Consider the following 23850-nt stretch of genomic DNA (forward strand, 5'->3'; position numbering starts at 1 on the left):
ATTGTCTCCCCTTTTCATAAATTCTTGAATTTTGTGCTTGTTTTTGCTTAATGCTCTGAGTATATCAGGATGGGTCCTGCTTTCAGTTTGGAAGACATTATTGCAGAGATAAGTCCGATATGAATTTTTTCTATTCGGACTCGAGTCCAAATAAAGACTGCCTTTGGCAATTGCTCCCCACTCAAAGTCCCTTCTTTTAATCTTTATTGCGTAAGTTGGGGTGGTCGCTCGTTACGGAAGTCCTTCCTAGATCTACATCTACATGATCTAGAATCTCTAGATCTAGAATCTAGATCTAGATTAGATGTAGGGGCTAGATCTAGAATCTAGAGTTTCGTCTAGTCTAGAGGGCCTAGGGGCCTGGGCCTAACCTGCCTTGAACTTGAGTCCTAGATTATCTAGATTTCTAGATTCTAGATCTAGAAGAAAATCTAGATCTAGATCTAGCTAGATTTAGATCTAGATCTCTAACTCTAGATCTAGAATCTAGATTCTAGATTAGGTCTTAGTCTTAGTTAGAGTTTAGAGGTCTACTTACCCTACTTTTCTCAGGCTCTCAATTTGTTTGGATTTTTGGGCCTGAAGGTTTGTGGCGGAAGGGCCTTTATTCTTCCCACCACCAAAAAGACGATTCATCTCTTAAGTTTTGTTCAGCTCCGAGAAAAATACGACTAAACTAATGAGTCATTCAGTCTAAATCAGATGCTCGATCCGTCAGGAAAGTGAAACCAGTACCAGGAATACTCTAAATGCGCAATACGTCATCGATAATGCGCAGGAAGTAGAATAATATTAACCTTTCTTCTCAAATGCTTTCCATTTCCAAACTAAATCTCGACGTCTAGGTCTAGATTCAGAAAAGAAAATCTAAACAAATAACTAAAACCTAACCTAGTGCATTCGTTTCAAAAGTAGGCATGAATGAGTATAAATAAAAATAAAATGTTACACCAATGAGTTAAACAAAGTGCAATAACAATGATAATTTAATAAAAACACCACAGCAACTGCAAAATAATTACGGTTTGTACGAAGAAATAAAATGCGAACGAATGAATGACGAAAGCATCAAAGGGTACATTCTAAATTTCCGAACAAACCATAGCCTACAGACTACCCTTGCAATATTTCAAATAAAATAAACATTTTTCCGAATGTAATCAAGTAGATCTAGATCTAGATAGCGTTGTAAAAGTTAAATGTTTCAATAAATTGTTCTACACCAAGCCATTATATCATCTAATTTTGAACTGAAACTATTATTTTTATTATCACGACCTAGACTAAGATCTAGACTATCCGTTTATTAGACTTGAGCTTGAGACTTCAAAATTTATTTACTTCCGCTCACTTGCAACAATGCCGAAGCTGTGGTGTCGAAAGTCGGTTCACTAGTGTAATGTAATGTTAGGTGTTTCCATGTTATGAAAACCTAATAGAAATCAAGTTTTTTCTTTTTTTTTTTTACATAAACTGTCTTGGTCATCAGTTTTGCTTGTATTAAGCAGTTGAGAAATAACAAATTTACAGTTTAGGACACGTTTCCTCAGCACACAACTTCGACTACACTACACTACACTACACTACACTACTAGATTCTAGATCTAGATTTCTAGAATCTAGATCTACTGACTACACTGTGATTACTTGTCTAGATCTACACACTGTGACAACAGTGTAGACTACAGAGATTACTGCAGTACAGCCACTGTGACCCTCTCACACGCATCGCTGAGACACAGTGTTTACAGTTCTCAGTCAGTGAGAGTGAGACGTGTGTGACACTTTTGAGTGACTTGAGTGTGAGGCAAGTATTTTTTTTTTGCTGTCTTATTCCTCTTATTATTGGCCCACATGGGCAAATAAGCTGGGGCTGTTTTTTCAATGTAGATCTGTTTCAAACGTGGTGTTTCCCAACTTGTTCTCTTTTATTTTTTCTCATTTTATCCGTTCTTCTTGTTAATGTTTTCCTGAGGCATTCCATCTCGCACTCATTTCTACAGATTTGATTGTTTGTCAGCGTGTTCCTGCAGTTCAGTGTTATTGTCATGCAGTAGACTTTGACTTTGGTCGTCTGCGAACAGTATTTCATTTAGAATTTAGCTTCTCCGGATGTGGGCTTGCTTCTTTCGTCAAACAATTATAATAATAACAATATATTACGGTATAAGGCCACCTCTATTCTCACCCGGAGTGAGAATAGTGCAGGCGAGTCTTGTGGCTATTCTCACCCGGTGCGCGTTCACCAAATTTTGCGTTCACCCTAAACCACAGAATTCTACACTGTGATAACAGAAAAATTGTAGAATTCTGTGCCGTGAACAAACGTTCCATTACAATTGTAGCCTACTAAAAGCGTACAATTTTGTCTGTGGGCAGTGGAGAGAGAGAGAGAAAGAGAGAGAGGAGTAGCGCGAGAATTTCCGGGCAAAACAAAATGGCGACCCGCGTAGTTCGGCTCGATTCGAAAAGTTAAATAGCCGTAGCATCTTTGTAGACAACCAAATTTATTTACTTTTGTGTTTTAACATCATTTTTTAACTTTGTTTTGGTCAATTTGATCGTCCACACCGATAGACAGTATTTAGAAAGAGACAGAGAGAGAGAGAAGAGGGGAGGAGTTGATCTTGCGAGAACTTCCGGGCGGGTGAGAATAGCCACTTTCACGGTATAATTGAGAACAGTTATTTCTTTGTTTACTCCTATGTATACTGTGTTGGATTACAAGATGAAGATGTGTAACTTCTTACTCTATTGTTCATCTTTTTATTTTCGAAGTGGCTAACCGTACTTAGATCTAGGTTTGGCCCTATCGACTCAAGCCTGTTAAGTACTCAGGTCTCATTAGATCTAGATCTAGAATCTAGTAATTATTCAGGTTCAAATACATGCAAGTCAGTAAGGCACCTTTTGGTTTTGTCTGAAATACAAATACTTTAGGCATTGCAAACGAAAAATTTCATTTACAATTCATCCATCAATATTAAGTACGGGTAGACAGCCAGGCTAGCCGTACTTACTGCCAGTCTAGCCGTACTTATCTTTGGCCCTATTAATAGTATTTACATTAGTCTAGAAAACAAGAGGTTTAAAATACATGCACTATCATTAAGGCACCTGGTTTCGTCTCCTCAAATACAAATACTTTAGGTACTGCACACAAAAAATTTATATTTACAATTCAGTAGGCCTATTTTTTTAAGGCCTTAAAAAATTTTTTTTTAAGGAGAAATAGTGCCGATCTTTATTTCTCCGAGCGGTTTCCGGCTTCCAGTCTCGTGATTTTTTGCCTATTTATTGCGAGAGTTCTGCGCCAACTTTCATTCTGCCTCTGGTCTGGGAAGGAACAAGGCATGGCAAGCCCGTCTACAGACAACCTTCAGTAATACCCACCACACACCCACTACCATCATGCACATGTACACACACTAACTAAACATGACCAGTGGGCAACTTTTGAAGGTATGACGAGCTGAGCTGTGGATGGAGAGACACTGTGAGTGAAAGAGCGGGTGAAAGGAAGAATGTGTGAGTGTATCCACAGGTGACAGCAACTACAAGACGACGACCCCCCCCCCCGGCCTGGTCCACAGCTCACGAACGAAAGGAATGCAGCTCGGGCAGTGTTTTGCCTATATTATTGTCCATGGTTCGCAGGGTGCAAGGGAATGAGTGAGGTTTTCTTTGTGTGTGCCTGGAGGGAGGGGTTGGAGTGTGAAAGTCATGCGGACGGGGATGAGCCGCGGGAGAAAACACGGGAATTGAATGAATAAGTGAAACTGAAAGAGATGAACGACTCATGAGCCCTGGAGTGAATGGATCCTGTGTTTCTATTTTTGTATACTTTGAACTGTTACTGAATAAAGGCTGAAATAAAGCCCGAAAAACAAACACACACACACACACACTCCTCACTCTCCACTTACTACCACACATAGACACATGCACATACATACATACACACACACACACACACACACACAGGGGCAAATTTTTGGGTCTATATCTATTTCAATTTTCAAGAGCTGGTCTAGAGATTTTTAGATGAGTGTAAAAACGTGAAAAAGAAAGGTTTCACAACAGAAAGAAATCAAAATTAGAACAGCCCACAAACCCACAACAACAACAAACATTAACAAATAAGGGCATGTGTCCACCTGTCCGAAGAAGATTGGCTGTTTTAACACTAAATGTGCGTAATTTTTTTAAAAAGTGCAGGATATTAGATGTAAATTGTGGAATCACACACATTAAGGGGCTTGCCAGTGTCAGTACATTGGTCGCAGCAGTGACAAACGCAGATGCCAGTTCTATGTGTCGTTATCAATAACCCTCCGTAGATCTAGATCTAGATCTAGACAGCACACGAGTGAACACAACACATTACGTTTAAGAGCAGCACCCTTCATAGGCAACACGTCATATCTGTAGCGAAAAACTGTTTGGAATTGTAGCATTTCTTTATATAAATATTTACTGCGGACATTTTTTAGACCGATTGAACCATATTGTATACGAAAAATCTTTGGTAGGCCTATACTATATTTATAGATCTATATAATATCCGAAATTTGCGGGAAAGGATGAGATTTCAGTGTTCGGAGAAATAGTGCCCAGCTTTATTTTCCCGAACGTTCGGAGAAATAGTGCCCAGCTTTATTTTCCCGAACGTTCGGAGAAATAGTGCCTAGCTTTATTTTCCCGAACGTTCGGAGAAATAGTGCTGGCCTTTTTAAATGGTCAGTCTAGCCATCATATTAAGAATAAGTACGGCTAGACTGCCAGTCTAGCCGTCATTAAGTACGGCTAGCCTCTTCCTTTTAATTTTAGTATTTGGAAAACTATACATTCTCAATTAAAAATATGTGATTGACGGACTTTGTGGATTCCGGGGGGGGGGGGGGGGATGGGGGAACCAAACACAGGGGAGATAACTTGCAATTTTGTTGGCAAATGATAAATGGTCTTGGGGAAATTGTATCCCCTGTGGGCCAATAGCACTACAGGTGTTTTTTTACGAAGTGGCAATGCGTACGGCTCCCATACGCATCTATAGCCTGGCCTCGAGGCTATGTGTACGGCCCTCCACCTCGCATAATAAGCTAAACTTTGTTGGCGGCACATGTGATAAACTATCAAACTGGACACTACAAGTGGACAAACTTAAACCATGATAGCGCACAGGCCCTTTATAAAGGACATGAGCCGGGAGGCGCGCAGCCCCTATTTAGGGATGACCTACTTAGATTGGGAAGCGCGCAGCTATAAAGGGCATAGACGCTGACTTCAATGGAAAATTTCAGCATTCCTTACATGGAAAATGATGTGCCGTAAATTACAATTACAGGTCAAAGTTTTAAATAGTGACCAATGACTTTGCAAGTTATCTTGACCTCAAGAGCGTCTCTTGGCCAAAGTTCGTACATAACAAAATAGTCCGCTCGGCCGAAAAGGTGTCTGCAGAAGTCCGCACTTTGGTTCAGATGACGCTGCAGTCTTTGAAGCTCTCTTTCGTTGCATCAGAAGAAGAATAGGAATAGCACAGTTTATTGGTTTCACTTTTATTTTATTTATATATTTTCGCACAAGTAGGGTAACTCCGATCGCAAAGTCCACACTTTTTCGAAGTGGGCGCCGCTGAATATTGAGGACACATTTTTAATTGGCTCAATTATAGAGGAGTGAACTATCTTGTTATACACGATCTTTGTCTTGACCTAGATATCGATCGATAAAGTGACGCGGTCCAGCTGAGCGATTATCAAGGCTGTGAACTCACTTCTATCTAAATCTAAGGGCCGTAGGGGGGGGGGGGGGGGCTGGGCTGTACGCATAGCTATGAGGTGCGTACGATAGGGCCGTACGCATAGCCACAGGCTTTTTTTAGCAGGCGCTATTGCAACGCCACATTCTGAATAGCTCTTGCGCTATTTAAAACGACGCGTTCTGCATAGGCCTAGGTCTAGTTCCCATGCTATTTGAAAAGCCAGTACTAGAATCTAGATCTAGTAGTCATCGTTTCTACATAATAATATTGTAGTTCTACCTGAATTGTGAAGCTTTCCCAGTTTCTTGATAAACCTCCTTGGATTTGACTCCTTTTTTTATGACGTTGTCTTATTCCGATCAATATTGGGTATGCCTAGATCTAGATCACAAGTAAAGATCTAACAATTTTTGTTTCTGACTTTGTTTGCACAAAAGTAGACTAGTAGACATGGTCTTGTTCATCTCTCATCATAATCGTTTGAGTTTGAGCATGTAAGTCGAAAGACACTTAATTAGATAAACATAATGATACGGTGCAACTTGGTATAAGCAGTATTTCCTGTCCACAGTGTCGTCGTACAATAGATCTACCTAAAAATATTATCTTTAATTTTAAATTAGGCCTAGAAAACAAGCTGTTTACGTTCTCTAAGTCTAATATTCAGTGTTTCAAAGCGTGGCATTGAATCCCGGTTGTGAAGGTCTAGGCTTTGGGTGATACTTTTTTTCTTCTCCTGAGCCTAAAATTTTAAAAAATATATATGAGTAGACTCACAGAACCAAGGAAAGTCACTATTGAACTTTAACCAGGCCTAAATTGGTAAGGAAGACTATAGATCTACTAAGGCCTACTTTGTAGAGCTCCTCTTGGGGACAAAACCAGAATGTGCATGCTTCATCACTACATAAAAAACAACTACAAAGCAAGTTATAACTATGGGGAAAATTTGTTGGTCAGTCAAGAAGAGGACAAAACAAAAACGAAAACAAAAACAAAAAAAACTTCCAGGACCGGGATTGGACCCATACTCATAAAATAATGGTTTGGCTTCAAACGCAGACACGCTGTCCCTTCGGCCATCCTAACTTTCAACAAAGAAAGGTAGATTAAGCATATAACACACAGCGTTTTATTTAGCACTGGTGCTAATCGCAACGCGGCATTGCAAATAGGCACTTCTTTTTTTTTTTTTGGTAGTGTCAATTGCCACCAAATGAAGTAGTGTCAAGTCTGAAAACAATGCTCTACACTATCTTCTATAAATCGAAGTGTAGGGCCTATAAGTTACAGACCCGGTAACCGGGAACAAATTCGCAAAGTATACAGACCATAGCTGCCACTTTTCTGCTAAATAGTGGAAACTCCACTTCTTCTAGCTTTTCCCGCTACTTTCCTCTGCTGGACCGCTCTCGGTCGCAAATTGCGATACTTTTTTTTTTGACACGCGGAAAACACTGAACCAGGAGAGAGACGAAAACGCGTCTTGCGCATGTCCGCCTTTAGCTTTCTACTTCCGTTCCTCTGTGCCTCTCGCTAGTTTCACATTGCTGTTTATTGCAGAGCAACAGTGTCGATCAAGCTTCAGAAGGTTTGCGTGCCGAGTTGTAATTGAAAACGGCGGAAAATCAAGAGAAAATGATGCAGACTGCAAAAATAAAAGGAGCTGGAATGAGAAAGAAGCAGACGGTGTGCGGCTTGAAAAATTCATTAGAAAATTGAATGAGCCGCTTGCTGCACTTTGCGTTTGGTGAGATAAAGAAATCGCTCAGTGCAATGGCAAAGGTGTTGCCTCCTTGATCCAATACTGCTCTACATCGATGCACAAGTTTAAAGTATAAGAAATCTTTTTATGAGATATCAGCTGGCAACAAACACTGAATTTTTAGTCACTAAACTGTGTCAAATGCTTCAAATACAGTTTAATTCGGTAGCCAATAGCCACGGGAGGCTATTCGGACTCTCGAGTCTGAATTCGAGTCCGAATAGACTCAAACTCCAATGTGCGTGTACAATCACGAGGTGTGCTATGATCGGGTGTAAAGCAGACAAGGAATTCGACCTTGGCCTTCCTCGGTTTCTACGATCTGGCCAAGGAACTTACAACAAATGGGGGCTGACCGTGGTGACCCAGTGCGAGGGGGCCGACCGTGGTGACCCAGTGCGAACTGTTGTCTTTTCTTTACAAAGGATAATATAATAGTAGGGCCGGGCAGTGGGCAACGGTATGGGAGGGAATATAGATCTATATGCCAAAAAAAAGGGGGTTGAAGGTTGTAGGGCGGGCCTGGGTAAGTAAGATGGAGAGCGAAATTGGGGGGGGGGGGGGGTCGCTTACAAGGAGGACTGATTATGAATTTTATGTTTTGATCCATTTGTAGTCATGAAACGCAGTGTAATAGCCTACCAGTAGTCCGAATAGCAATAGGAGACTATTCGAACTCGAGTATAGGCCTCATTTACGGTACAACCGATGACTGGGCACGCGCACAGGAATTTGATTCAGAATAGCCTCCAGCGGCTGTTCAGGGTCGATTCCGAATAGCCACTTTGTAACAAGTATGACAGTTTTCCCTTCCAAAAACATAGGCTAGATGTTCCAATATTTGCCTCTGGATCTCACTGATTTTACTCCGGTCTTCGGAGAGTGCGCATACACCTTCGCATGAATTTACTCCTTTTTTGAAATTCCTGAGTGGCAGCTATGACAGACCCTGTAGGTGAAATCTTTTGTGATTTCAGAAAGTTTCAGTTTTAATGTTTCAGGGTGGCTTATAGTTGCGTAATAGACATGCAAAAATTTTGAAAATTAGTAATTTTTAAATATTAGTTCTTTTTTTGGGGTAATTTTTTGAATGAAAAATTTGAAAAAAATGTTCGTTATGTAATTGCGGAATCATCATGATTTTAACAAATCAGTTTTCAGATAATACTGCCTTTACATCTTTGATTTCAATTTTTAAGAATTGCTACTGCTGTTTAGATATCCCAACCAATCTTCTCTAATCTCCCTTCCCCAACCCCACACGATGTGTAGGGAAGGAATAATTATACCTGGACATTCACTGACTACATCATATATGTCAGACCTGCCTGTATTTACGACTAATTTTTCGCAATATTATGATAGTATGCCTGAAATTTGACCCCATTGTGAAAATACGAATATACTATGAACATTACGGAAATCGGGTCAATTTTATGAATAATTAAATCTACGACTTATGGCGCGGAAATAATTCTTAGACTATCGTGAGTATTAGTTATACGCGGGTTTCCAATTGACCGATTACTGTTTAGTATCGTTTGTTCTTTATACGACTTGTGGTATGATGTATCGGGTGTGAAGTTTCCACAGTACGTCTTGATTCTATATTTCGAACACAACAATAGCAGTTGGGTTTTTTTCCCGCACTGCACCTTTTTATCACACTTTGAGTTCAGGATTCCTTCCATTTTCCCCGCGAGGGAACGTCACTCTGTCTTTTGTGAAGATGTTATTGATTCCACGTTCTTTATTTTGTTTTAGTAGGCCCCTACTTCATAGAAGGAGAATTATACTATTGTTAATTTTTAAGTCAAGTTACTAATTGTTTGCCTTTTCATTACCAATTTTTAAAGTCTCAACTAGGCAGGTCTGTATGCCAACACTTTGTGCTCACAGCCCCTGTAGTTGCTCAATGCCACTGTGCCCTAAGCGAAACATTGGTTGTCCCCAATACCATGAGTACAAAGTACAAGGCAAACGTTGATTGGACAAGGGGATAAAACATTTCTGAGCTTTGCATTGTGGGTGGTGGCCTGAGCCAATATAAGAATATTTTTTTTAAACGAGTCATTGTTTGAGACAATTAGCTGCAGTGCAACACATGGTGTGTGGTGATGCTCAATTACTTTTGTGATGCTTCTGTTCCATCTGTGTCTTGTGTTTTTTCAAGAGTCAAACCGACAGTCTACAACAAACGTACACCCTCCCCCCGACTCAACTAGGACCAGCCTGTCTTTTTCAATTCGCGTTTGTTTACATTAAGTTACGATCATCCATGAACCTACAACCTCTGTCTTGACACCCCAGAGGAAAAGACTACTATTCATGGCCATATTGTGAATTTTTACTCCAGATTGCTAATTTTTTTTTTATTTGTCAATCACGAAAACATAATGTGCCTGGTGTATGGGTAGTCCTGATTTTGTCATGTCAGGTTCTTTACATACATTGTTCCTCATGGCTTGCTTTTAAAGTAAATTTAATCATCATTTTTATTTACAATGAATTGTGGGTACCTGTAAATTCTTCACCTTGTAACAGAAAACACAACTCCTGACAAAAGTAAAAGAAACATCTTCATAGAAACCAATGCAAATCTTTTCATTTCTTTTACCTTTCTTTTGCATGATAAAGGCCAAGTATCCTGATACCTTTCACATGTCAAAGTCATGAAAAATAGCAATCAAGTGGCATAAATTTTTTTTAAAATTATTTATTTGTTGGTTGGGGGGGGGGGGTGATTATGGTTTTTTGTTGTTTGTTTGGTGTGTTTTTTGGGGGTGAGTGGGGTAGGGGGTTGTTCTTTCTATAAAGAGGCTTTTTCTCATTATATTTTGTCTTCATGAGTACAGAGAGAGTTTATTACTATGGGATTATCTGTGTGTTTGTTGTTTGTTTTTTGTTGTTGTTGTTTTTTTTGTTTTTTTGGGGGGGGGACTAAGTAAGACAGGAAAGAAAGTAAAGTCTCCTTTTGCTCTCTTAAAGCTCTGTTTCAAGGTTTCTTGTGTTGACAGAGCAATTAAAAAAAAAAATTTTTTTGGGTGGACCAGGGTCAGGGGTCAATTTGAGGGGTTGAGATAAGTTCACAGGGAAACATCAGAAAAGTGAGTGAAATTCAGTTCACAGAACAGAAACTATTTGAGGGGGCTGACCCTTGCTTCTCAGCCTTTTAGGGATCAACTCATGGATCAGACTGAATGAAATTTTAACTTTTCATTTCTATTCTCATGTTCCATGGGTGATGTTTAACATTGAAGATATATCCAGCTCAAAAATTGTGTTGTTGATGCCTTCATAACTAAGATAGTAACCTCATAGTTGAAATGCAAAGAACTACCTGTATTTTAGCTTTCCCATAGATATTTTTAAACGTTTGAAGTCCTTATTGTGTGGAACAGGAGAATTTTAAAATGGCTTATTATTATTCTTCGTCAAGTACGTCATATAATTACATGTATGGAAATATGCCAGTGGTTCGAGCCCAAGGTAAGCTATCTGTGTTGGGTTTTGGGTGTATTTTTGTGTGACTTGACCTCTATTATACATTTGAAAATGCTATTACTGCTACTTTCGTCTTTAGTGAACAAAAATGTTGTGTCTTCAACTTAAAGGCCATCTGCTGGTGAAATTTCTAAAATCCATATTCCTTGGCTATATATAGCAACGATGATATATTCATATTACTCATTATTAGTCATACATAAAAGAATAAATTCAAGTAATTATTTATTATAATAAGCACACGGTAACCAAGCAAACATCCGCCATATTTGATAGTTTCATCAAATTTCAAAACAAGTGGCTATTCTCCGGCGTCGCGCCGATCAATAGATCGGAAGCTATTCTCCGGCGTCATAACTAGGCCTAGTAAGTCTACCTTTCATTGTATTTTATCTATGGTAATTGTCTAACATAACTTTATTCATTTATTTCATCGTCCATTTGCTTATTTTGAAATAATGATTGTTTATTTAAACGGACAAAATTGATTTTGTGTCTAAAATCCTGTCTAGTCATATATAGTATAGCTTGCTGTTTAATTTATTTCTTGTTGTAATTTTAGATCAATTTGACTAATATGTCGCGACTTCAGTGCTTTCTTGTCGTATCTCCATTTTTGTAAACAGTGAAAATGTGACTCTCCTTCTTTTGCTCACTCTTTGTTATGAACTCGCGTCACATTTATTCTAGCACCCAACATAATTCTAAATTGGAGGAATTGGGGCAGTTTGTGTCTGAAAACCTATCGTCTGTATCAATGGAAGTGGTAAAGTTGTGGGAATTTCTTTCCAAAACAAACAGATGAGAGAGGTATTTGCAAATCTGCGCCGACAAATTAGTAATAGACCGGCGGCGCGACACCGGAGAATAGCTTCTTATCTATTGACCGGCGCGACGCCGGAGAATAGCCACTTGCAATTTCAAACGCTATCTTCTCTTAGTTTTGTTAAATCTTTTTTTTTCACTTCATTTAGAAATTATCCAGGGGGGGGGGGGGGCAATTCACTACCCTTTTGCATCAATTGGTAGATCACTTTGTCCTTGATTGAACATAATGTTGAGAACCATTATCAAATTTTATATATATATGTGGCAGCCTGCATTGTTCATGTTTTGTCTAGGTGGCTGAATGTTGGTTGAATTTCTAGGCTGATCCGTGCAATATAGACCAGCATTTACAGAACGAAGCTCTAACTGTAACTTTTCCTTTTTGGCATTTGATATTAAATAAGAAAAAAATCTGTTTATTCGTTTAAATGTTTCATTATGTATATTTTTGCCAACATTTTGAAACAAATCAAATAAGTTCATGTAGTTTTTCAGGCCCTCCCATGACAGAAGGTCTTTCTCTGGAGAAATAATTGGTTCTGGTAAGTCTAGAGACTTGTAACAGCGACTACTGTCCTTTTCAGGTTTGGGAAATGTAAATGTTTACTTTTTTGTTGCAGGGTATCAACAGCAGCAAACTGTGCCACACCATCAAGCTGTACAACAGCCCGTACGACTTGCGCAGCAGCCCGTACAACAACCGCCGCAAGCTGTACAGCTCCCACAAAGGCCTGTGCAACTTCCCCAGCACATACGCCCTGCTCAGCACCCAGGTTTTCCCCAGTTTTCTCAGTATCATCAGCAATTCCCTGCTTCTCCCAGATTCCCCACAGCAGCACCATTTCGACAAGTGCAACAACAGCAGTCTCTGGCTATCCATCAGCAGCGTCTACAGCCACAGCAGCAGCAACCGCCACTCCCACCTCAACAGCAGCAGGTTCAGCTCCAGTTACTTCCACGACAACACCTGCAGCAGCAACAGCAGCTATCGCAGCCCCAGGTTCAGCCCCAACAGCCTCAACAGCAATTGCAGCAGCCCCGAGGGCAGCAACAGCTATTACAGCCCAGAGCTCTACATTTGCTGGCACAGCAACAGGCTCAACAGCAACGGACTCAAAGTGTGCGAGTACCTTTGTACCTTCGCAACCCCGGCCCTCAGATCCCACGGCCATTGGCCATTACCTTGCCAGAAAAGCGGCCAGCTCCGCCAGAGGACGCAGCACCTCCTGAGCCAGCTGCTGATACAAGCACCAACATGCCAGCCGTTGTGGAGGATCATGGTATCCGCGACGTGTGGGCCTCCAACATGGAGGAAGAGTTGAGAAATATCAGCCGAGTGGTGCAGACTCACAGATACATTGCTATGGTACGTTCCTCTATTTTGTTTCCATATTGTATTGATACTGACTCATACATGATAGTTATGTTAAGTTCTTCTTTACCATCTGTATCTTTATTTGGTATTTGATGGCACTCGCAGCTGCATAATGTCATATCAGCACGCAAGACACATTAAGCATTTTCCGTTTGGTAGGAATTTTGAATTTTGCCTTGGTGGTGGGCTGATCTTTAATGAATGCAACTTGCGTACAGGACTTCCGAGATTTTTTCGCCCTTGTCCGAGAAGACTAGGTGTTTGATCATACCTACCCTAAGATCAGGAGTGTAGCTGAAAAACAGCAGTGACGTGCCAGGAGTTGCAGGGGGGAGGGGTCAAGAGTCCAGAGGAGGGAAAAAAGGAGTGGGGAGGGAGGGGGAGAGAAAGTGAAGATGAAAGCAGATGACATAACATTATTAGATAGCAGTACGATGTGCTGATCTACTCTTTCGTCTGTTCTGTGTGACTGTTCAGCACATCATATTGAAAATGTCAAAGGAAGTACAATGAGTACTGCTTGCAGCTCAATTTGCAGTTACTGAAAGAAGTAGATGAAAAATGTTACTAAGTGAAATTTGCCCTGAGCATGGCATTCCCAACTTTACATTGTCATCAAATCATGGCCCTCTATAAACCAAAGAAAATCCGGCAGTCCGGCAGATTTCGGTTTAAGTGGACTATATATATAATTATATTATGTCTGTGTTGTGGTCTATTGCCCCACATGGTAGATATTCCTGTGATGTCTCTTTATTGAATACACAGACAGATCCGCAGTGTACCTTCACAACAGGCCATAGTGTCATATACAGTCAAACCTGTCCAAGCCGACCTCCAGTTGTTGAGGGTAGAAAAGTGGTCGTCTTAAATAGGTGGTCCTCTTTGACGATGTGATTATAATGTAGGAAAAAATCACCAAGGTGAAAGTGGTGGCCAGTACAAGTTTTTGTCTTGGACAGGTGGTTGTAAGAGCAGGTTCAACTGCATTTTGTAGTTCTCATTATATTTTCTTTCCTATCCTTTTTAAGATTGAATTATATTGTTTTTGTTTTGCAAGGCTCATTACTGGTGGGAATGTTTCCCTTGACACCTGTGTCTCCCCTTAGGGGTTGTTTTTAGGTGTCTTTTGCCCAGCATCTGCTAGAGAGGGGTTGTCTTGTTTTTAATCCTGTGTCAATGCCAAAGGAAGGTGTCTTTTACCTTGTGTCACTGATAGAAGGGGTTGTCTTAGGTGTCTTTAGTCATGTGTCTCAGTGGGCGGTTGGCGGGTTCTCTGGTGTGGTTTGCTTCTTCTTTCCTATCAAACATCTATCGTCCTGATCTTCCCTTCTTCTTTTTTGTGTTTGTTATTCTCTTGTAACACTTCTAATCTTCTGGCGCTCATATGACCTTATGCAGCTGCGGGCGCCGTAAAACCTCTACTAAAACTAAGTCATGTGTCTAGAGTTGTAACAAGTATTAATAGGGGGTAAAACTAGAGACTTAACTGTGACCTCTTCATCGTATTTGTATATTTTCGACAGTGCTGCTAACAATTTACTCTATCTCTTAATTAATTTGTCTCTTGGTCATCTGACCTTTGTAAATTTAACAACTAAAACCTGAACATTAATGGTTACTATTAGATCTACTGCTATTCCCGATTCATCTGTTAGTACAGTCGAACCTGCTCTAACGACCACCTGTCCAAAAGAATCACCTGTACATACAACCAGTTTAACTTGCCCCTCATTTTTTAAAAAAATAAATTTTTTTTGGTGTTTTTTTGTTGTTGTTTTTTTTTGGGGGGGGGGGGTGACTTTCGCTTACATCCACCTGTGTAAGGTGAACTACTTTTCTCCTCGGCGATCAGTTGCTGTTTTGGACAAATTCGATTGTATTACTGATCACTGAGTCTGTATGAGAATGGAGCCATGGTTCTTTTTTACGTAGCCTGCATCATGTTTGCTTGGCTCTTCACCAGGACACAGAGTTTCCCGGTGTCGTCGCAAGGCCTATCGGAGAGTTCCGCTCCACTCAAGAGTACACATATCATCAAATGAAGTGCAACGTCAATCTGTTGAAAATCATTCAGATCGGCTTCACCTTCTTTAATCAGGCTGGTGAAAGAGCAGAACCTGTTTCAACGTGGCAGTTCAACTTTAAGTTTTGTTTGGGGTAAGTTTGGTTTGCTTTGTTCTTACTTAAATTTTTTTAAGTGTAAGCCAAACTCGGTAGTTTATATTGGTACATTTTTATCTTATGTAAATCATTTTACTTTAAAGATAGGCATTTCTTCACATTGTTGTGGAAGTCAGGTTCATGTTTGACTTGACAACTTTAAATGGGGTCTGCTGTGGTTGCATTTTGGAATATTGGCATGTGAGGTCACTCACTCATATCTACGCAGATAAAAGTATACAACCTTTTTCAAGGTCTATGGGTGGTACGCTGTTGTAATCTCAATCCCGATCTGGTTGTGCCATTATTTTTAGAAGCAGTACTTGCATCTGTCATTTGTCTCTTGTGACTATATTTGTTCATATTGTGACATATTTCGTTACCGTTGCTCACTGTAATGATATTCAACCTTTTTACAAATTCTGTCCCATTGCTTCAACATTGTTTCCATTGTTCCGACATATTCTGTACCCAACATTTTCTGGTCCCATAGTTCCTACATATTCTATTCCCATTGTTCTCACATAATATCTTGAGGATGGTTGGTTGGTGCTTTGGTTTGGGTTTACCACTTTGCTATCAAACATCTATCATCCTTATTAAATCTCTCCTTTGTGGGTGGTTGGCGGGTGCTCTGGTGTAGTTTACTTCTTCTTCCCTATCAAACATCTATTGTCTTGGTCTCCTTTCCTTTTTTGTGTTTGTTACTCGCTTGTAACACCCCTAATCTTTGGCATTTATGTGACCTTATTGTGTTGCAAGTGCCATAAAACTTACTAAAACAAAAAAATATCTCCTTTTGTAGTCTTCAGCAGCACTTATATGGCCTATTTGTGTTGCAAATGTCGTAAAACTCTTACTGAAACTAAACATATTCTGTTCCCATTGTCGCACATTCTGTTCCCATTGTCGCACATTCTGTTCCCATTACAGAGATGACATGTATGCTCAGGAATCTATAGAACTTTTGAGAAAGTCTGGGATACAGTTTGAACGACACGAGCGGGATGGCATGGACCCCTTTGACTTTGCTGCAGAACTGATTGGTGCTGGGGTAGTGCTCCAGCCCAATGTGTTCCTCTCTTTTCACAGGTAAGTCCTGATCTAACAATTGTTATTTGATGTTAAACAAATGCTCAAATCAGGGCATCTTGGCCCCATATCCTAATACGCACATCATAGTTTTACAGAATTAACTGTAAATGTAAGTGTGCCGTTTCAAGGGACACGAGATATGAAAATCATAAAAATTTGGTAGCCATTTTCTCGCTAATATAACTTCTGACACCAGGCAACCCTCTCCTCCTTCAATCACAAATATATCGACTTGTATGTAAGATAGCTTGGTGTTTGTTTTTTACATCAAAAGCAAGGCAAATGAACAGGTTTTAAGATTGTGCCAATAACTCAATGTGCCCAATATTGACGGGTGCCTGATTCCACCATGTCAGGACACAGATGTCAATAACTTTGAAAAAATCCTTTGTTTATATCGTGTATTTTAGATTCTCTTGTTCAGGGCTTGTTGTGAACAATGGCAGGGGCTGACTATAATAATAACAGATTGCATTTATGGCGCTCTATCCCATATGAGTATAAGCTCTGAGTGCTTTACATCAATCACATGATCACTCAGCATAATAATAGTTCATTTGCTCAAGATAAAATATTTCAGTGACAAGAAGAACCAGTTCAACCACGTAAATAACTTTCACAACCACACAGTAATTATAAAGACGTAAGGACAGCAGTAAAAACAAAACATATCAGCTTTTATTAACACACTACAACTAAGAATTAACAATGATTTATGTAAAATAACTGCTGCCTTTTCATTCTATAATTCTTCAAAATTTTCGTATGGGTTTTTTATTAGCATTTTTTTTTTTTCCCTTTTCACTTGCTGTTCTCAGGTTCACTTTTTGTCTATGTGGAAAGTTGTGTTAATGTTTCCTGGTCATGCCCAGCATCCATCATTTGTATGAATTGAATGATTCTTGACCGCTCCCAGCTCCCATTGTCTGTGTTGCGTTGTTTCCTGGCCCCATGTGACAGCTATTTTTCTGAGCCAGTGTGAACTATGGCCCGACATTGTCTCACGTTAATCTTTTCTCCAGTGGTTATGACTTTGGCTACTTCATCAAAATGTTACAAAACCGAGACCTTGAGGAGGATGATGAGGAATTCTTTGCCAAACTTCGACTCCACTGCCCTGACATTTACGACGTGAAATACTTGATGAAGTCATGCAAGGACTTAAAGGGAGGATTACAAGAGGTCTCGGATTATCTGCAGGTACAATAAGGCAATTCCATTACTGTCTTTGCCTTAAAATGATTTAATGATAGAACTAGAAAGTGTGGAGATATATGTCTAGATTCACCATCATCATTTAGCTACCTCAGAATTACAAGGCTCTGTCTGCTCAAATGATCAAAACTGAGTTAATAGTGCCTTAAAACACCTACTTAATCAAACTATCTGCTTAGTACCTAGTTTTGACAAATTTGATGTAAAAGGTTTCACAACATGTCAAGCTTTTCCAAATGCAATTCTTTGAACACTTTGGCAATAATTTTACGATTTTAATAGAGCAGATAGAACATTTGGTTTTTGGTCTCATGGTCTTGGTAACTCAAAACAGTGAAAAATGTCAAGTAGAACTTTGTAAGTCAGTTGTTCACTAGATATCTACTGTTCTTCACCACCAGTCTTGAGTTGTGTACATCCGTTGTCAATTGTTCACTAGACGCTATAGCTATACCTGTTGTACTATGGGGCTTGTTTGGAGGGGGGGGGGGTTTTATCAAGTGTTTCAGGTCTTCCTTCTGGAAAGTTGTATTCAGGCAACCCGGGCTGGCCCTTGCAGGCAGGGTTGGAAGCCTGCCTCCTAAGTGATTTAATCTGCATCAAGGAGGGCATAAAAGAACCTATATTAAAAATATATATATCTATAAAATGTTTTTAAAACCCATTTGTAACTGGATGTGTTCCTCAGATAAAGCGCGTGGGTCCCCAGCACCAGGCCGGGAGTGACAGTCTCCTCACAGGAATGGCTTTCTTCAAGATGAGAGAGGTAGGCAAACTTCCAAGATATTGTATGTATATAGATATATGATAGTATATAGATAAAATACCAGACGAGAGAAGCTGGGCTTGTCAGTCTGGCCCTGCGAGACGCCAGTTTGAAGAGCCAAAGCCTTGCAACATAGATTCTCAGCTTAAACTTATTTTTTCAGTATAAAATATGGTTTTGGAGCAAGATTTTTGTTGCCATATTTAACGTCCACTTGTTTATGTACTCGCTGTGAAATTTCAGTGTGCAGATGATTGGACTACGCTACTGGTTTTTCTTTCCTTCTGTTATTTCTAGCTTGCTTTTCCTTTGCTTTGTTAAATAAATGTTTTGATGATGTGTTCCTCTTTTTTTCTTAAACCCTTTTAAAATATTAAGCGCTGTGGTTCGTTGTGGGTGCTCATGCTTTAATAATTGAGAGCACTGTAAAACTCTTACTAAATTCTTTCCTATCAAACATCCATCTTCCCTTTATCTTTTCAGTGTAGGGTACTCTCTGGTAACACTTAGTCTTCAGCTCTTTTATGGTCTATGAGTTGCAAGTGCCATAAAATTTTTACTAAAACTATTTCAGCTCTACTTTGAGAACAACATTGAGAGAGAGAAGTACTCTGGCCACCTGTACGGACTAGGCCCATTTGCTTCCAGCGCTGCTAATGTGACCAATGGCGCATCATACGGAGAATATGACACCACAGACAATGGAGCCACTGGAGGAGCCCCATAGATTCCACAGATTCACTTGTCTTCATCTCATATCACATCTTTTATTTTTACTTTTTTATTTAATTTTTCTAATAGCTTTTTAATCTTTTCTTAGTAAACGCGTAAGCCTTTTTTTTTCCTGGGTGGATAGGGAATGGGATTCATTTTGAACTCTGAAAATATTTATGCATTAACCCTTGATCAACCATTAAGAGATGCTTCATTTTAATTGCCTTTTACTGTTGAAAGATTTGTGTTGACATCGATTTTATTGAGCTGGCGTTCTGCCATTTTACAGAATTCTAATGCCTGTATGTAATTTAATGTTGATACAAAGAACTTTACGATCGTCCGGAACTTCTCATAATGAGTGATCAGGGAAATTCTGCATTGTAACGGCTGGCCTGGTGTGTGTTCTGCCCAAGAGCAGAAAACTAAAACTATTTTGGTCAACAGAAGTTTGTTTGGGTCGTCAGTCATGGCGTAGACTTTCCTGGATTTGTTCAAGCATCATGTGCTCTAGTGTCCCTTTGGGAATAGAACTACAAGATGTTCGATCAGTACTGTTGTCATCCCTAATTTATTTCTTTTCCTGGACAATGATAGTCAAACACTTGACTTGATCGTCTGCCTGGGGCCACAATGTTTTCATACCAAGTGCCAGTATATTATTATATTTAAAATTCTCCTACGTGGTTTCTCTATTCAATTGTATCTATGTTGTAACTTTTTTCTTATAGCGTCACAGTTTATATTGTCCATAAAAGTACCATCTTTTTCTCTATGTGGGAGGGAGTAATGACACAATTTGTCAGACTTTGTGGTTTATCCTGCTTTCTTAGATGTTACTCAGAGTAAATAAACTGAGAATTTTCTCTCTGATTCTTTTCTTTGGATAACATTGTGGCCCTACATGACTTTCAAAAGTTGTAATGTGCTCGCACCTTTTTTGTCAGATTTTCCTTTGAAGCAGCTGTGGTGGTTTTGATGCTTTTTCAAATGGGAAAATGACCAAAACTTGGTCGATTTTGTTTCCACTAGGATACGCATGATAATGGGAACAAACATATGAAGTGTGAAAGTATCAAGAGTACTCCCTGCTGTTTATGCTCCAGTTTTCTTTTTCTTTTTTAACTTTTCAGATTTTCTTCTGTTTATTTGGAAAATTATTTTTCTTTGTACTTAATTTCCACCCCACCACCCTCCCTCTCTTCATGTCATCATACTCCTCCATTCATTTTCCGTACTTGTGGCAGTGCTGGGACTGTTGCCTTGTATTTCATTTTTCATACATGAAGTTGTCAATATGCCAATTGTCCCAGGAATAAAAGATTTGATGTTTCCATTTGACTGTTGTTTTTCTTTCTGAACAGTCTGTTGTTCAAATAATGGAAATGGAATCTCTTGCATTGACCATTGAGAATGAAGGGATAATATGAGTAATAGGAGTACGAAATTATACGGTTGTAGATATTGTGTTGTTGGTCTATGTACACATTACTCTCTTGTAACTGCTTCATTTCCTATGACTTTTTGTGAAGCACCATGAAACTTAAACTCAACCTCAGAAAAGCCAGTGTCCCCTACTCACTTCCTGTCTATACTATTTAATAGGTATATCTACCGTGGAGTAAGTGACAAGTGTTTTCCTTCCCAGGCTGGGAGTTTGGCTTCCTGGACTTTGAATGTCTACAGGCTGAGGATTGCAAATAAAGGTTCTTCATCCTGTGCAGTAAGCTTGGTTAGAGGGTGCCTGGAAGTCCTTGTTCTTTTCTTTCTATTGTTTCTGTACGGGACTCCGTAGCTCTGCTGATAAGCAGTTTGCCTTTCAGTTCAGAGTTAAATTCCATGGCCAGCATCCGAGTTTCTTCTCGTTTCCCCTGATTCGAGGGTAGGTAGGATCGACCAGTGGGTCTTCTTGGATAAAGACCAAAAATCTTGTGTGGAGCTTCATGCATTCAAGTTCAAGATCCGTTGGGGATTCTAAATTTGAAGAGTAGGCCGTCCAGACGAAATTTTAAATTCCTATCCAAAACTGAATGTCTGTGTAAGTGTAAAACTTTAAAAAATACATATACAGTCATGAGGGCTTTTGTAAGCATGTAATGTGTGTTTGTGTGTGGGCGTGCATGAGTGCGTGCGTGCGTTCATATTGTTCGTACCTGCATTTTTATGTAAAGCGCCTCGAGCTGTGTTCACACGGGAGCGGGTGCTATAGAATTACAAATTACTGTCGAACCTGCCCTGACGGCCACCTGTACAGCCACTTTTCATTTCCCCCCTTGCGTTTTTTCTATATAATTTAACTGTGTAAAACGGGCACCTGTCCGCCGCGGCCACCATATTTTAACAAACAACCCCTATCACACAAAGCAATAACACCTTAGACGGCCACCTTGGTGACTCCATTACGTTTTGTCATAAATTGTGCATTGGCCCCTGGCGTTGTGGGCGAGCCGTCATAATCAAATCACCTGTCGTTGTTGTAAGATAGTCCCTCCAACCGGTCATGTTGCGTAGGCCCCTCCCACTGTTGACCAATAGGTACCCGGAAACAAATTTTCAGCTGCTGGTGAGGAAGGGCGTGTGATCCCTCATAACCAATAGCCATAACTTAATAGCCCCGCCCACAACTCATACACAAGTCGTAAGTGAGATGAGTGGTCACTGTTTACCCAGTCTGTAACAAAGTAACAATGGACGTCAACATGAATGAACTTGTGACTGAAGCGTCGCTCGTTCTCCGAGTGGTGGCGACCCGTGTGTTTGTTTTACCATAGAACAAAATTTTTAAAAAGAAGAAAAAAACCCTGCGAAAACAATGTGGCTATCTTCGGTTGGGACCTCAGAAAGGAATGGTTTGTTTTCTTCATCTTGATCAGTCCTGCCCAAAGGTACGCACAAAGAGAACGCTTGCTCGCGAAGAAAGCGCTTGCTTGTCGTTGAGGTGTACACAGAGAAAGATTGCAAATCGCGCTTGTGACTGGTCAGAACTTGGGCATTTGGCGCCATGACGGATTCGAGTGAAGACGAACTGTTGTTGCTAGTAATGCAAGACAGTGTTTTGCCTAAAACTATCCTAGGAAAACGCAAAAGAATGGGAGTTCATAAGATAAATAAAAGTAAAAGGAGGCGAGTGGAAGGTGAATATCACCACTTGTTCCCTGTACTTAAAAGAAGCCCTTCTCTTTTTCAGTCCTCCATGAGAATGAGACAAGAGACATTCAAGTATATCTGCGTGGTCTTTCCTTCTCGTGTCCCAAATTGCAGGTTTTTCAAACACGGCTGATACCAAAGACTCGACATCCATTTCGGTGCTTTTGTCACTGAGACTGAGAGAAAATACATTTTGAACCACCCAAGTCGTGACCAGACAGCCAGACAACAATGGGGGGCGGTACCAAGTACACGCTTGCAAGCGAGAAAGAATTAACTTTTGATTCTTTACGCTTTTCAAGCGTCGCTTGAAATCTCAGGCGCCATAAAGCGAACGTGTTTTTTGTACGCAACAAGCAACTTTTGAGTAACATTTCACGCGCGTGTCCCAACGCGCTCGCTTTTATCGCGAGCAAGCGTTCTCTTTGTACGGCTTTAGACGGCCACCTGTCTTATACGACCACTTTTCTCCTTGACAATTGGTGGCCGTCTTACACAGGTTCGACTATACCTTCAATACCGGTACATGTACGTGCCTGCCTGTTAGGTAAGGATGTTTCTACATTCTATGTAGATCAAATGGCCATGCTCGTAAAAATCAAGTACACTGTTGGATAAATGATCTTGTTAGTAAAGTTACTCCGAGTTCTTGCAGGGGCCTGAGGAGTACATTCCATCTTGCTTTCTCCCGTTATTGTGTCATTCATTCTCTTTTCTCACAGACAAGTTAGTACTTGTCGGTTTTCTTTTCCCTGCAGGCAGAAACAGTCTAACCTATTTTAACGGAATCTCCCCGCTCCCCCCTTGATATATTCCTCTTTAATTACATGTATAAAACGGAAACCTGTCCAACGCGGAAACGGAAAGAAAAATCAGTTCCCTTCCAAGGGTTTCACCTGTCTGAGACGGAAAATGCTTTGCCCGCTCAACCCTGATTTGAAACAAAGCTCGAAAGTTTGGTTCCGCCGACTCTAAACTTAACGCTATGGCTGGCAATACCGCTGGGCGAGGAAGAAGAGTAGGGGTGCAATTTGGGGGGTAGATGTTACCCCTTCATGCGAGCCCTGAGTGATGCAGATGGTCAGTGTAGTGTGGGTGTGAAATCTCACGACTTCCCGTGAGAGTGCTCGAGTAGCGAGCCACAACGGAAACTTTCCTGGGTAGCCAGAGGTGTGAAATGAGATTGACCAATGCCTGCCGCCCTGATCGTACGGTCAGCCGAGAAAAGAGTTCCTCGAATCGTTGTTACAATGATGGCAGTGAGGGGTGGCATTGGTGGGTGGGGCTAAGGGTGGAACCAAAGATGTTCAAGCGTTTCTGTTTTTAATAGGTCAAACAGTGGTCCTCCTAGGAAAGGCAAGCACTGGTGGTAATTGGATAAAAGTAAGACTGACGCATGTCATTATCAGACAGGATAGCAATTGAGAGTTGTGAAGTTTTGGCCACTGCTTGCCGATCGGACAAGTGATCCTTGATCCCACTGGCTGGGCCTTTGAACCCCCACCTCCATC

The 23850-nt window shown here is 40.4% G+C and overlaps 2 protein-coding genes across 4 annotated transcripts in view; one reads left to right on the forward strand and one right to left on the reverse strand.

The window, feature by feature from the left end:
- Nucleotides 1–766, reverse strand: part of LOC101851809 (vacuolar protein sorting-associated protein 37A) — a 26372-nt gene extending 25606 nt beyond the window's left edge. The window contains exon 1 of the mRNA XM_005100020.3: nt 539–766. Within this exon, the coding sequence (XP_005100077.1) occupies nt 539–636 (98 nt within the window). The 5' untranslated portion in view covers nt 637–766. The remainder of the gene's footprint in view (nt 1–538) is intronic.
- A 9934-nt stretch (nt 767–10700) lies between these two features.
- Nucleotides 10701–20528, forward strand: LOC101852026 (CCR4-NOT transcription complex subunit 7). 3 transcript variants are annotated; one of them, XM_005100021.3, is made up of 6 exons: nt 12485–13230; nt 15206–15399; nt 16336–16494; nt 17520–17697; nt 18401–18478; nt 19053–20528. In XM_005100021.3, exons 1-6 carry the CDS (start codon nt 13120–13122, stop codon nt 19203–19205), a joined length of 873 nt encoding a protein of 290 aa, XP_005100078.3. In that variant the 5' UTR covers nt 12485–13119; the 3' UTR covers nt 19206–20528. The 3 variants fall into 3 exon arrangements, with proteins under 3 accessions (XP_035826088.1, XP_035826087.1, XP_005100078.3); XM_035970195.1 differs by lacking the exons at nt 16336–16494; nt 17520–17697; nt 18401–18478; nt 19053–20528 and adding an exon at nt 10701–11021 and having other exon boundaries at nt 15175–15266; XM_035970194.1 differs by lacking the exons at nt 16336–16494; nt 17520–17697; nt 18401–18478; nt 19053–20528 and adding an exon at nt 10702–11021 and having other exon boundaries at nt 15206–15294.
- The last annotated feature ends 3322 nt before the right edge of the window (nt 20529–23850 follow it).

This window comes from Aplysia californica, unplaced genomic scaffold, assembly GCF_000002075.1.
Source record: "Aplysia californica isolate F4 #8 unplaced genomic scaffold, AplCal3.0 scaffold00233, whole genome shotgun sequence".
Lineage (NCBI taxonomy): Eukaryota > Metazoa > Mollusca > Gastropoda > Aplysiida > Aplysiidae > Aplysia > Aplysia californica.

Coding starts and splice junctions, on each gene's coding strand:
- LOC101852026 (XM_005100021.3), top strand. CDS start 13,120: ATGCCAGCCGTTGTGGAGGATCATGGTATCCGCGACGTGTGGGCCTCC. Junction 15,400..16,335: donor AACTTTAAGTTTTGTTTGGG/GTAAGTTTGGTT, acceptor TTCCCATTACAG/AGATGACATGTATGCTCAGG. Junction 16,495..17,519: donor GTGTTCCTCTCTTTTCACAG/GTAAGTCCTGAT, acceptor TCTTTTCTCCAG/TGGTTATGACTTTGGCTACT.